The sequence below is a fragment of the Calonectris borealis genome, chromosome 1 (assembly GCF_964195595.1).
Source record: "Calonectris borealis chromosome 1, bCalBor7.hap1.2, whole genome shotgun sequence".
Taxonomy (NCBI): Eukaryota; Metazoa; Chordata; class Aves; order Procellariiformes; family Procellariidae; genus Calonectris; species Calonectris borealis.
Window position 1 is genome coordinate 44821650 of NC_134312.1, and position 15358 is coordinate 44837007.

At 36.3% G+C, this 15358-nt stretch overlaps 1 protein-coding gene across 1 annotated transcript in view; it reads left to right on the forward strand.

Moving 5' to 3' along the window:
• The window catches only part of OTOGL (otogelin like), a 98401-nt gene that overhangs the window by 60564 nt on the left and 22479 nt on the right, over positions 1-15358 (forward strand). Inside the window, exons 32-42 of the mRNA XM_075150518.1 lie at positions 1724-1891; positions 3483-3761; positions 4304-4421; positions 5665-5744; positions 6692-6961; positions 8652-9565; positions 10233-10410; positions 11295-11437; positions 12799-12822; positions 12953-13045; positions 13714-13903. Coding sequence (XP_075006619.1) covers positions 1724-1891; positions 3483-3761; positions 4304-4421; positions 5665-5744; positions 6692-6961; positions 8652-9565; positions 10233-10410; positions 11295-11437; positions 12799-12822; positions 12953-13045; positions 13714-13903 — 2457 coding nt within the window. The remainder of the gene's footprint in view (positions 1-1723; positions 1892-3482; positions 3762-4303; positions 4422-5664; positions 5745-6691; positions 6962-8651; positions 9566-10232; positions 10411-11294; positions 11438-12798; positions 12823-12952; positions 13046-13713; positions 13904-15358) is intronic.

A 15358-nucleotide genomic window follows, 5' to 3' on the forward strand; every position in this document is an offset into this window, starting at 1 on the left:
TTTTCTTCATATAGTTAGTATGGTGATATATTTTGGATTTGTGATGAAAACAGTGTTGATAACACACCCATGTTTTAGATACTGCTTATGCAGCATCAAGGCCTTTCCTGGTTCTCACGCTGCCCCACCGGCGAGTAGGCTGGGGGTGCACGAGATATTGGGAGGGATAGTTGGGACAGCTGGTATCAACTGACCAAAGGGATATTGCAGAACATATGATGTCGTGCTCAGTGATAAAAACCAGGGGGAAAGTTTGCTGGGGCTGGTGCTGCTTGGGGTCCAGCTGGGCATCAGTCGGTTGGTGGTGAGCAATTGGGGTTTTTTGCATCACTTTTCTTGGTTTTGTTTTCCTTTGTTTCTTTTTCTTTTCAGTCCTTCCCCTCTGATTCTCTTGGCGGGGGAGTGAGCGAGCAGCTGTGCGGTGCTTAGCTGCCTATCGGGGTTAAAGTCAAGGATGGCGTTATGCATGTTTCCACCACCAAGTGCAGCAAAACACCTTTTGGGACATAGGATGGCTCCTCCTCTGATTCTTTTTTGTTCTGCATGATCTCAAACTGTTGAACCTTTATGGAAACTTTATCAATCCTGCTTTTGCTCAAGTCATAGGCAAAATGTCTGTTAATATGTAGGGATAAACATTCAATTATTTAGAATAAAGAGTGTCTTTAAGATAAATTGCCTTGCCATTTCTTTAAAACTGGTCATTTTGTGGCAAGCTTGTGGGCTTCATGTGCATATGAGCTCCAACATAGTTTCCATATAAAAACAGTGTTTATTTTCATGCAGTTTTCTTCAGAATTGGTGTTTAACTTCTAGCGGAGCCAAATCTCACTATTATGAGAATTCCTTCCCTCTTGGAAGAGTCATATGTGAAAGGAGCTGTCTTAGACTGGGAAAGGTGTTCAGTCTTTTCACCGTAAGGATTAAAAGCTTTCACAAAACTTACACATTTTGTTTATTACTCACAAGGTGAGCTTTTAGAAGTATGCTGCTCTTGGTTCTTTCAGTGGGATATAGTGACAAAGACAGATACTGTTGTATCTGGATGTATGCCTGTGAGCCTTTACAGCCCAGCCTGGTGAACCAGACTGGAAAAATTAGCTGGTTATTTTTCAGCTGGACCACTTCACTGCTGAAGCACTTAGGATGGCATAATGAATGGGGCAGCAGAGGGGCAGAAGCAAGTGGTTTGTGGGAAAGGACGAACTAGACAACTGCTTAAGCAATATTGCTGCCAAAACTTGAATTACAGCCTTATAATTTGAAATCTGTTTTTTTTTTTTTTTGGGGGGGGGGGGGAGGAATTGCCTTGTAGATCTTAGAGTAGCTTCAGTGTCTATTTGGGGAGTAATATTAAAGTTGGTCTGTTGCTCTTTCGAAGTATAGAGATAAGGACATGTAAAACGTTAAACACCGTAAAAAAGCAGCCAAGATTGCTTTCTTGTACAGGTCATTTTGTGAGGATAGCTACCCACACTTTTTTGTGCTCACTTTGTATCTGTTGTATTCTGGGCAGCAAGCAAGGAATAAGGGATTACATTGAACAGATAGATACAGACCTACTCCAGCATAATACCTTGAGGCATTGAGCTGTAGTTCCAAATTTCTTTGATTCCAGTTATGGTGAAATATTTAATGCAATATATTATGTCAACTAAGACTTAAGTTTTGTATGTTATGCAAGGAGGATTTTTCTTTTTCTATTTGTTTTTTCTTCCCTTAGGTCTTGGTGAAGGACCCTATATTTTGGCAAGTTATGGAAAGAATGACACAATTATAGGAGCTAACGTATCCAGTAGAAGGATATTTCCCCTGCCTAGAACTGGAGCATATGGAAATGTATTTTTCAGTTTCATGATAACGCCAGGTCTTTTCAAAGATAAAGATTTATGTAAGTGTTCTCAACAAATTTGCTAATGGCAATACATACTTTTCAAACTATGTGAATGATTTTTGCTGCATCTTCTAAATCTCCTAAAATAGTTTAGGTATTTTTAGTTATTGGAACAAGTGAGGATAAAGCGGCCAATTTCAAAACTGAGGAGGAATACTGATTTTTTAAATTATTTTTTAAATATTGGAAAACCTCACTGCCAGCTTTAAAGCTGACTTTTCAAAGATTGTTTTAGAAATATTGCAAAATACAAGTGAATAGAATTCCTTTGTGAAAAAAAACTAGTTTGTATAACTGGAAACTGGAAAATTTTGCACATGTATCTAGCAAGTATTGACACTGAAGGTGAATGCAGGATATTTTTGTCTCCAGTAAAATCACTTCTACTTTATCTTTTCTTCTTTTTTGTGACTTTCAGTGAACTATAAAGTGTGCAACTTAGAACAACCAATCTGTCTCCTGCATTGTTAGTGAGCAGCATCTCTGTACAATGTAGAAGGAAGTTGCTTAGGTGAACAGCTATTCCTAAGCTCTAATTTTCACTTATCAGAGAGTGATCCAAACTATAAAACCAAAAATAAATATGTTTAAATATTTTTCCTTCTGTATATATTTTCCTTTCTTCACCTGTATTGGGTTTGTGCCAATTAAGTCAATACAGATTTTGTCATTGCTTTCTCACAGAATTTAATTTGCTGAAAAAATCCCAAACCCTCAAAAATCAACATAGAGAAGGGCTGTCTTCAGAGTAAAATTTGAAACTATATTCACAAACAGTTGACAATTTTGCAGTGGAGAAATTAGGTTTTTAGATATGATTTTGAAATGAGAAAGTACATAGAACAGAAGAATTAATTCAGTCTTGTCAATGTTCCAACCGATGTAAAGTGGAAGTAAACCACTCATTATACCTGTGCATACATAGGTAGTTTTCATATCTGTGGGGAATGACATACTATTCATCTAGATTAAAGACACTTCAAGATTTTATTCAAGTTGAAAACCAAATATGAAATCAGTCTTCTCCTAAGTTCTTAAATTTTCAGAGAATTTTATTCACTTTTGATTGCTGGCATGAGTAGAGCAAATAGAGGGTTGAGTCTTCTATTTGGCTACAGGTTTTCTTACTGTATTGCTGGATATGACTGTATGTAAAAAAAGCCTGACCTCAAGGTGAAGTCAAACATTTTCTTACAATATTTGCATGATGTTATTTACTAATGAAACTTGGTACAGCTGAACTGTCAGGCATTTGTCCAAATTCGAGAAAAAACTCCCAATTTGAGCAAGTCCCATTTTGAGACTGCTTATGAATCATTTGAAAGGCTGGTAGCCTGGATGTAGTAGGCTGGATGTAGTTTTGACCTAACTGATTAGCTCTCTGGTGGCTTTGGATTATGTGATCATTTGAAGTCTCCTTTAGACCATGCATTTCTAACTTTTTTTGTGTTATATAAAACTGAAATTTTTTTTTTTGTGAAAAGCAGTTGTTTAAGAGGAGCCAGACAATATATAGATTTTAATCTCACTTTTAAGTTGTTTTCTGTGAAAATCTTACCATTATTATTTTTTTTTTCTTCTGTGGAAGCTCTCTCTCTTGTTTCCCTGGAATCTGCTGAAAGACCAAACTACTTTCTGTACGTACATGACAATGAAACCGTTGGGTTGGAAAAGTGGCAGGCAAGTGCCTCCTTTCGGAGACGAGCCACCTTCTTCCACCACCACGGCCTCTGGAGTCCAGGGCTCAGTGCCTTCGAACTGCACAGTAAAAAAGGCTTTTTCATCATTCTCACCTTATCCAGTGTTAAAGTGGCAAAGTACGATGATTCGGAAGAATTCAAACGTTTGAGTAGCTTTAGTGTTGAAGGTAAGTTTTGCATAATCCCCAGGGATAATTATGTTTTTTTCTGTTTGCCTTCAGAGCACTTGTCTTTCATCAGCAAAAGTAACAAATATTTTTTATCCTATTTTTAATTACTATTCTGTTTTTGTCTTCCATTCCACTTCCAAATGCTATTATTTTCTAATTTTTGCAAGTATGATGATCACTTTATCTTTGAACTACATTTTCATTGTTTTACTCTTTCAAAATTAATGTGGCATGTCACAAAAAGATGCATGTTAATGTCTTGTTAGTGAGCTATAGATAGCTATTATTTTAAATGATGGGTAACTGTATTGCTTCTGCAATTAACAGTACCTTCACTATGTTTCATTGATTTTTAAGTTTTTTAAACAGAATATATTGCAAAAGTGAGTGGCTGCTTGTATCTCTGAAGCTTCAGTGTCTTTTAGCTTGATTGAATTTAAAATACTTGATATTGAAAATGAACAAAATCTCACCTACTTGAAAGTTCTCAAGAATTTCTCTACTTTTCTACTAAATAATACCTTTTCCTTCTTTCTCAGAACTTGGTGCGTCTGTGCCTTATAGAAGGATGAGTGAATGGCGATACGAATCTTGTGCTTATCCTTGTGTTAAAACATGTGGTGATCCTGAAGGAATAGCATGTAAATTCCTTCCTCCGTAAGTCAAATTAAGCTCAGCATTGCTACCGTATTGTTTTTTGTAATATGATTACCATATGCTTTCTGAACATTACTGCAGCTGCAATATCCATTCATTTTTGCTCATTCAGATTTCAGTATCACTCTTGTGAGCAACTCTCACAAGTCATGTGAAAACATTTGTAAAAAGCCTCTCATTTCCCATGGCATATATTCCTGTTTACATGCGATCTTTCAACACAAGAATAAAAGGGTTTGTATTTAGCCCAGGGGATTAGCTTCTGGTATTGGTTAAGCAGAAATCTATTAAATGAAATGAAGGCTGTTTCCTTCTGTGGATTTATATTCACATCTTAATCCAGCATCCCATGATACGGTACATGACTACATCTTTCTGGTGTTTATATGACAGAGATCAAAAACCGTAGGAATCGTAAGGGTGGACTACGCCCTCTCCTGTAAGAGGGGGGAACTTCATACTAAGAGGTGCTCATTGGCACGACGTGAGGGATTTCACACTGCTGATGTTATCTTGTTACTTAGTAACAACATTTCCTGCCTCCACGGATCTCCCCTAGCATCTGTGGAACCACAACAAACTAAAAGGAAAAATGCCTAAAAACCCAAGGCGCAAAATCTGGTGAAAAAGAAATGATATTTTGAATTTCAGACTACCTCCCTAGGCATATGCAGTTTATGATTAGGAATATTACTGATATTACTGATTTTCTCTGTTGGTATTCTTAGCTTTTTCCATATGGGCACACTGGTTGTTAATGTCATGATTTTCTTATTAGAAATGCCCCCAAAATGAAAAAGTAAGGGACTTGTCTGCACTCTCCTATGCTGAAAGTGCACAAGAATGAGACTTTCTATGGAGTCAGTCTAAATATTTCAGTGTCTCAAATGAACATACTGGGTAAAACAGTGGTCTTGTAGTGAAGGTCTTTGTCCTATGGGAAACCTTTCTGCTTAGGGATCTGAACTTCCATCTGATTGTGGAAGCAGAATGGTCAAAAGCTATCATGTTCATCAGTCTATGCAAAGAACTGATTATTAACAATTTAGAAACAGAATTGTGCTGTCCAACGTCTTACTGGCCTTAGAATGCCTCAAAATGCTGTATTCACCATTACACTGGAAAGTTCTCAGAACACTGATGGGGAAGACATTCAAATGTGTCATTTTGCCAAAGAGAAATAATTTAAAATTAATTTATATTTCTACTGTGGCTTTAGAATTAACTATACAATATTTTAAAGGGTTGAAGGATGCTTGCCATACTGTCCCAAAAACATGATCCTTGATGAGGTCACACTTAAATGTGTTTATCCAGAAGACTGTAAGTATATTTTATTATATTGGTCTAATCTTATAAATCACTCTAGAGATCCCAGGAAAGGTTTTAATCAAATGCACATTGTTGGTTTTTATTAAATGCTCTACGAGAACATCTTCCTATTGAAGAATGTCTCTCTGAGACATAGACTCCATTCCCAGTCATCCAAAATACATCTCCTACATCCAAACACGCCATATCTAAAGTTGAATTCTTTCATTTCTCTAATAGTGTATTAAATTTAATGTTTTGCAATGGTGTTATACTCGTCACAACTATATTTGACTATATGCTGCTAGTATATCACACATTTATAAGAGAAAGATCCCAAATGGAAGAAATAGTGCTGTGGCAAAAAGTTCAGACTTTTCAGTTGATGAGCCACCACTAACAAATTCAGTGCATCTATTTCATAACTTCTGGTGTGTGAAGATACCACATTATTTGCTTATTTTGGGGATATGGTATTCTTTTAACATAACAATTACATTTTAATACTGTGTCTTATTTTATTTTACAAGTTTTGAATTAAATACATTATGTTTGATATTTGCTAGTACAAAGTTATCTCATATAGTATACCACCTTCCAAAGATATAAAAGAAGGCAACATATTCTATAATATATTTATTCCAAATATTTTACTATTTTGCATTTACTGAGTTTTCCATGGAATTCCCTTGTTTTGTCAAAACTGCTCTGCAAAATCAAGGTTTTCACTAATAATAAAAAATTAGCTACTCCATTTGCAAAGAAAATTAGAAAACTTCTTGAGTCAGCTGAGTTCCTCAAAGTCATCAGGAACCTGGAACCATTGGCAAATTATCTTCTCAGCAAAATGATGCTCTGATTTGCTAATATTTAAACGGGACTTGAGTAGACATAGATGTTGCTATTCTGCTTTATCAATGATCCATAAAAGACAGTGAAACATGCATTTTTCCTTTTAGGCATACCTGTGATACCTACAGAATCAGGAATTGGAACAAAACCTTCATTGTTAATCTCTCACACTGCTGCTACCATGGAGAGATTTCCTCAGACACCTCCTTTATTTGTTACTTCAGGGACTGAATCAACTCGTACTGCTGTGACAGCCAAAATAACCATGAAAGCAAACACAACTTTAAGAGGAATGAATATGTCAGCACAGTCCATTACAGACTTTTATTCATTGGAAGCATCTAATGCAGCCACCTATTCAACATTTTCATTACCAAGTACAGTGGAGCCTTCTGATATACTTCATAGCACAGCCAGCCCTACTGTCCTTTCCAAACTCATCTCTTCAACAGATTTTCCAACTGCTCTTCAAGCCTCAGCAATCACATCACGTACTGTCAGTTCTACTGCATCTATAACCTTACCCATTACAATAGTAACTCCAACAACCATGCTCAGTGCAAGTCCTATTCCAACACGTTCTGCGTTATTAACACCCATTTCCCCAGTGGTAGTTCCATTTCTACTTGAAACATCAACCACTCAGCTAGGAACTGTTCCCCTACCTCAGCATTAACAACTTTAACCTCCAAGCCATCTTTGTCACTTCTGAGCTGCCTGCAGGGATTGGGAAGAGTAGGATTCCTTCAGTAAGTCGTTCTAAGGGAGCAGCAGTATCCTCTGAAGTGTCTGTCTGCTTTGCTGGCTGGCAGAGCAACTTCCATAAGCAAGCTAGGTTTATGGTTGACACTAAGCACATGTACTTCTATATCTACTTTGTCTGTTAGAACTAGGTCTGGTGTTGGTCAAACTACAGTTCACCCAACACCCATTTCTGCACTGACTTCAACTGCTCCTCAAATTCCTATGACTACTAGATTTGCTAGCTTTGAGACAAGTTTTCCTCAATTAATCACAGCTTCATATTTTGAAACAGCAAAACCCTTGTCTAAAACTTCTCTGATATCATTAAATGCAAGTTCTTTAGCTAGTTTTTCTCCATCTTTTCTTTATCTTCAGTGGAAATTTCAGTGACTGTTCCCAGGCAGACATCTCCATAAATAAAAGGCAGTATTTCTGCTGCTCTGCCCATAATGACTGTATCTTCACCTCAAGTTGCTTCTCAAATCCCTATAAACACTTCGAGTCCTGTAACACACACAGTATCTGTACCAGTGCATTCTCTGATTACCTCCCTGAAGCCCAAAGCTATGGCAGATGTCACTGTTGCCTCCAAAAGTCTTTACAAAGTACCTTCCACTGCTTCCACTCTTCTAGTCTATCCAACAATCTCTGATATGTCTATAGCAAGTAAAGCCTCAACAAAAAATAAATACATAATGCACACTGATTCCTTGTCAGTGTCATCCATTTCTAAAAAGCCAAAGAAATCCATTACATCTACAGTCTTCCCTCTTAGGACACTGGTATTACCTCTAAATGCTACATTAGTAACCACTTCAGAAATTACAGAGTACCCAAGCAGTTCACATACAGAAAATTCAAATACAGAATTGAAAACTGACCCTGTGGCACAAAATGCAGGCACTTTCATTCCTAAAGATCCTTCTCTTACAAGGTCATCATCTTTATTTACAATCTTGTTATCAACATCAGTTCCATCTTATGTGACATCTCATACTACAAGTTCTTCATTGATTCCCATATTCAGCAGGACATCATCATTAACACAAAATGTAACTGCTACCCAAACACCAATTTCATCTCTAGATACACAAGGAACCTCAGAAAGTCCAGTTATAGACTTTGCAACTTCTCTAGGTTTTTCTACATTCACTTTAAACATAAGCCCTTCTACCAGCCTTTCAGCAGCACTAAAAACATCCATTATAATGCCCTCTTTACTAATGCCTACAACTCCTGAAGCCACTTTAGAAAGCCAGTCCGGTAGGGTCTCTATGTCTTCACCTCCTCCTAAGACCACTCTTATCTCTACTGTTTCTCTAGGAAAACAGAGTTCTTCGGTAAGTTCTTCAGAAGAAGATGGAACAATATCAGCCATATCAGCTGGAATCATCACTCAATCCACTACACCAATGATCACGAACACAACGGTGAATGCTACGTCCTTAAAAGCACCTTATATTTTTGGAAAAATACCACCTAGCTTTTCAGCCAGTTTATTAGTTGCTTCTGGCACTACTGTAGCCTCTAGGATTACTACAAAACCCACTGGTTCTTTTGTTGCTGATTTGGAGTTTTATATGGCTTCAGCTTCAGTTCCTACCACCATAGAAACACCCATGCATGTGTCACACAAATCTTTATTTACAACTGCAGCAACTCAAGCTTCACAGAGCACTAAAGAAACTCCAAAAATGATGATAATCAAAACAACTGGTACTACAAGTCCATTATTACAGACAAAGAGTACCTCATTTACAGCTTCAGAAGTTAAATACGCAACCTCATTTGAAAGAACTGTGGCTATTTTAGAAAGTGGTCGTACTTCACACGAGCAAAGAAATGTTACCAAGACAAAGTCAACCACAACTGAGAAATCTTCCCTGCCTTATTTGACAGTATCTGCAGTTCAGAGTTCACCTTTTTCAAGAAATACAACCTCAGTAAAAAATCTCTCTCTTTCTGCAGTCCCGGATGTAACATCATCAGATTGGTCCAAAAGCCCAACACAGAAAATCATTAAACCTTATTTCAGTTTGACAGAGCCCACAGAGCTGCAGACAAGAACTAAAATAGATTTATCTCATTCTAGTGGTGGAACGGCTCTGCCTTCCTTTTCAGGGCCTGTGGAAACACGAACTTCTCTGGCAAGCACAGAAACAATGGCAGCTATAGCTGACAAGACTTCCTTTGGTACAATGATGCACACACTAATGTCTACATATTCTGAATGTGTGGTATGATCAATTTTACTTGCCCCTATGTGTTAAAATATATATTGCTTTTCAGTCCATTCTGTTATGCTATATATGTAATACCAGAGATCTTAAATCTCCTATTTTTGTTTTTATTTGTATATTTTAAAATACTAAATTATTCTTAGAGGATTGTTATATTGCTGCTTTTATACTGTCCTGGTATATTCTGCAACTTGGATGTATTGCTCTGGAAAAAAATGGCTTTTAAAGTTATGTGCTGATTCTAGATAGCAAAATATATTTCCGAGGTGCAGAAAAGCCATAATTCATGGAATTTTTGAGTTTCTGCATAATCTCACCCTGTCTTTCTTTTTTTCCATTTGTTTCTTTGTCACAGGGTTTAAAATGATGGGAATGCATGATTCTGTATTTCTTAAAATGCTTCAGATTATTACTGAATATAAAATGTAGCCTCAATGCATAATGTTTTACATAGATGGAACAGGAAGGGTGTGGGTGAATGGATGTGCATCACTGTCACCTGTTACAACCACACAAAAGCAATTCATTCCAAAATAAGTGATGGGGGGGTCATGTAGATACGCCGATTCTGTCTCAGAGCAGGGCAATGAACAAGTGACCACTTGGACTTTATAAGGGAAATGAATGTAAAGTTGATTCTGGTTGTTTTTTCCTCACACGACAGCCAAGATACCTTGAACCTGTCGACAAATGTAGCCAGTATGTATGTGTTAATACGGGTTGGATGTTATACAACCTTTCAAGAAACTGCCCTAAGGATGTGCAGAAGCCAGACTGTGGTTTTCGAGGAATGCCAGTTCAAGTTAACACTGATAGTTGTTGCCCAGACTGGGAATGTCCCTGTAAGTAACTTTTATTTTTAAATACAACATAATGCCTTGATCTGTAAATTTCAAGTAATAAATTAAGGGTTTATTACAGTGGGAATATGAGGTTGAATACTGGAATGAATTTAAAAGAGCTGTTCATCAGCAAAACAGAATGAAATGTAGTGAATGTTTTGGTATCTTTGAATTAACATTCAAGAGAGTCAAATATTTTAGAGTCAAATATTTTGTTTTGAGTGAAAACATTGAAATGAAATCTGCAACATGAACATCAACATTTTCCAGCTGACACTTTTCAGAATTTCTATCAGTAGAAATGCTGAGATTTCAACATTTTGTGAAGAAAAAAAATGAAATACTGGCATTTTCTGAAAGACAGAACTCCCAAATTTCAGTTAACTCTAACTGCAGTTTCTACTCATATTTAGAAGCTGCAGAAACTGGCAGATGACTGTCTGCCAAGGGAACAAAAGGGCCACAAGAAGTCATATTAAAAACCTTACAGCATTACTGAAACCAATATTGCACTTTTAAATATTTGTCTCAAGACAGGAAAGATCAGTCTCTTGTTATCAGTATCTCAAAAATATGTGTATTTTATTTGACAATGTACAGATTCATTGACCTTGCCCATAAAACATTGACTTAAGTGAAAATTGTCACCAGTTCAGACTTCATCCCCTACCCTGGACACATAGCAGTAGGTTAAGGTATTTCCACTGAGTAACGTAAGATACTTGTTTCTGCTTATGGCTCAATATGCTGTCTCCAGAATAAGGTCATCAATATATATATGAACATATCTCATATGAAAGCAAATATTGCTAAAACTGAAAGTTTTTAGAAATGCCTTGTATTCAGTTTTGTGGTAACCTCATTAAATGACAGTTCTTTTTTAGGTCAATGTTCTGTACTGTCTGAACTGAGTGTTATTACATTCGATGGAAACAACATAGCCCTCTGTAATACGGCTTCCTACATTTTAGTCAAGTTACCAGGAGAAATTATTGTTGCTCATATTGAAAAATGTCCTGCTAATCAGGTAAGATTCTTGCATTTCCACAATAATTGTAATAATAGTTTCTTGAATTTTTGTGTTATAGGTACGAAATTCTGCAAAAATGTATCACTTACTTAAAACGTTCAGATAATAACCATAACCATTGAAAAAAAGCAAGTTATTGAATTTTCAAGCAGCATGCTTCATCATGCTGTCTAGATAAAAGAATTTTATCTCACATTAAATAGCAACTGTTGTATTATGTTTAAGGAAATTCAAATGTAGGTTCCTTTTAAATTATCAGGGGTGACATAACTTCTGAATAACTTCAGGCTCTCCACCCACAAATCTTCCTGAGGCCCTGAATTTATACTTTACAATATGGTCAAAATACTAAAATATTTTCAACTGTCACAAAAATCTTTTGTAGTTATTTTAGGAAGGTATTAATGAGTTTGGGATTAGTGTGATGAATTGTTCTTTGTAGTTGTCTAACTCTCTGCATTACAGAGGAGATCCAGCCACTTTATTTGTAGACTGCCAGTTTAGGTCAGGTCAGTCTCATCCCTAGAGTCTGTACATACATTTCCTTTGCATTGTCCGAAGTCCTAATTTATGCAACCCTTGAACAATTGGTTTGTATTTCCTCCTTTGGTTTGTGGATAAACAAGTTCCTGATGAGGAACTTCATCAAGCTTCTTTCCTTCCCATCCCTATTTGGTCTCTTATCTACTCTCTCTGGGCAACTGTACACTTGATTTTTAAGTCCTGAGTCTTACACTGTTTTAGAGGTTTTCTTTTAAATTGCTCTCTTCACTGTTTCTTGGTTGCAGTCTAAAGGTGTGAACACAGCTCACATAGGCAGATGAGCTTTAGAAGTCTGTAGCTGTAGTTCTTTAAGAAATATTTTTTTGCAGCGTATGCTGAATCTCGTGACGCTGGTAATGAATTGCTCTCAATGTTAAAGCTGTTTAGTTAAAAGCCAGCTGAGGTATGGTCTTTACAAGTTGCAATCTTGTGCAGAAAGATGCCTTGTTAAAATAGCAGTTTTACCAAAGTTAGGGCGGGGGATTTTATTGGCATGACCATTGTATTTCTATGCATTTTAATTCAACTTGTTCAGGTCATTGTGTTCTCTTTTCTGTACTATTTTCCACATAAACCCCCTTGATTTAAATCTTTAACAAGTAAATCAAGTTTCTAAAAATGGTTCATAGAAAGGTACACTACATTAGCTGGGAAATGTGTATTTTTCATTATTTGCAGGGAATACCTTAAATTAGTTTAATTATGAAGCTGATTGTAGAACAACTTCAAACACAAAGAAAACAGTCAACTTATTATTGCCAAATAAAAATGCTGATTATCATTGCACTTCTAATCTATTTTTTAATGTTTTCCAGAGTGCAAATTCAATAAGAAAACTAGTGAGTACTTTTTTCTTTTACTAATTATAAAATACATTAATATTACACATATTGAAAAAATTTCCTATAGCACTGGTACAGAATTAGAAAAACAATAGTAACTAAACTTGTTTGTCACTTTTCTTTCAAGGTTCCCCCTGCAAGCACTTCAGGGCTCTGTTTTAAGAAATTAAATGTAACAACACGCACATATAAATTACTTATCAATCGTTTAGCGAGAAAAGTAAGTATATATCACCAGTATATAGCATGTGTACACTTAAAAGATAGCTGGAGAGCTATTCTGTTGTAGAATGCAATAGATCAGATTTATAGTGAATGTACTACAGATTAGAATTACTTCTGTGGTTCAGATTCCCAGCAATTCCTGGTGAGCTAGAAGCAAAAAATATACATTTCTGATACTATGTTTCACTTATATGTCATTAATCCAAAATGACACTTCAAAGTTCTTTTGCGATTTCAAAGAAGCTGCAAAAGTAATTTATACTTGAGACTGTATTTCCAGATAACCTAGCACCAAACAGAAATGTTCCAAGACATGATAAATACTTAAGCTGCCTTTCCTGCTAGTCAGTAACAGGTCAGAACAGATAACTTTGAATAATTGGGATGAGGTTTTTTAGTTGTTATATCATATGATATGTGATAAATAAGATTTATTGCTTCCTTAATTAGAAAAGATTTCTGTATCATTATTTTTTGTCATGCCTACTTCATTTGCAGGTATAGGAAATGGCACTGACGGGAAGCTCTGTGATGTAAGCACTGTGACTGTTACTGTACATGGCAAAGGCTGTAAAAAATATCTTTTGCTATAAGATGTAAAGACAGATAAAATACATCTTCGCAATCTGCTTTTATCCCTAAAATGTATTTGGTTTATTTTAGGTAGTAGTGGATTCTGTAATTCAATCATTACCATTTTCAAAAGAAGGACTGAGTATTCAGGATACTGGTGCAATGTATGTCGTTAATACCCCAGCTGGTATTAGCATCAAGTGGGCTCATGTTACAGGCATCATAGATATACAGTATGGATTACACTCTAACACATCGATGAAGACAGAAGGACTTTGTGGTGAGGCTATGGTGGCAATTTTTTTCTTATTTAATAATTTTCCATTTAAAATTCACATCTCTCTTTTGTGTCCGTGACTTGCTGTCCTTATAGCTCTCCTTGTGACCCCCACTAACTACACTGCCAATCCTATTTGAGGTGGGCTTGCGAAATTCTATTAATTAATAATAATAGATCAATAATTCTGCTTCAAAGCACTGCTTGCTAATAAAGTAGTTTTCAGAGCAAGTAATGATCAAGTATCTAATTAACTTTTAAAAAATATACTCAACTCTGCCTGTGTTTAAGAATATTGTTGAAGTCAAGTAGAGAAAAGGGGAAAATTTTCAATGAAGAAGTGGCTGCTGAAGAAGTTCAGGTAGTGACAGTATATTTCAGTGATTTTGGGAGAAAAGAATAACTGTCAGATGTTAGCAGCGGCAGCTTATCGTTGTGCAAATACTGATAAAAGGTGTATCTTGGGAAGGGTCCAAGTCCCCTGAGAATGGTGAATCCTGATTCAGACCTCTTAAGGTTGGATTTAGGGTCCAAAACTGTGCGGAGGTGTCTCAGACTTAAATTACAATGATAGTAAATTTAGCATGTTTCAGGCTTCCCTGGTGGCCTTTTTATAACTCTGCCACTATGAATTATATGGAAAAGTGTAAGCAGGTATTTTAGAGTTATTTTAATTCTATCATAAATGTTCATTTTTCTGGTGCATTTTAATTTTATAGAATCTACCCCATATTGAACAGGAAAACGAACTTTTATGATCAAAACAATTCAGATATGGTTTAAATATACGTATAAAAAATTTAAGTGTTTAAAACCAATTGCTATGTTCTGCTTGAACAAAAGGAAAGTTCTTCTAGATCTAGTGAGAGAAGGCAAATGCTGGCCCTGGCAGGTACTGCATCTTTTCCCACTATCATGCTATCTTCGTTATGCACACTGAAAAAGATTGGGATAAGATGAGGTCAGATGTAGGAAGGATTATAGAATAGTTACTCTTTGTGCCATGAAAATACAGAAGCAGGAAGACTATGCAGACAACTCCAACCTCCGTTGTAAAGTGTTGCTCTACCTGATATTTTGCAGTAAAATCTGAAGCCTCTCTTAGTGCTTCTTTCCTATTCTCTGCCAATTGTTCCTGTCTGGGATTCTCCTTCTCATACTGAAAAAAACTGTGGGACTATGTAGTAAACTGGCTTTATTTTTAAAGCTGTATTGATTCTGCAATTCTGTAACACCAGCACAGTTTGTGGAATGGCATTAGGACAGCAGCAAGAAGCAGAAGTGTTAAGAATACTGGGAAGCAGTGCTACTGTCAAATGTTTCTTATCATGCAAATACCATCTTCTGTATTTCTCCATGCTGTCTGAGAGAATAAGAGAGCCTGTCACACCAGGCTAGCCCAGTTCTAACAAGGGACCCTGGAGAGTATCAGGATCCAAGGCTCAAAGCATGAAGGCA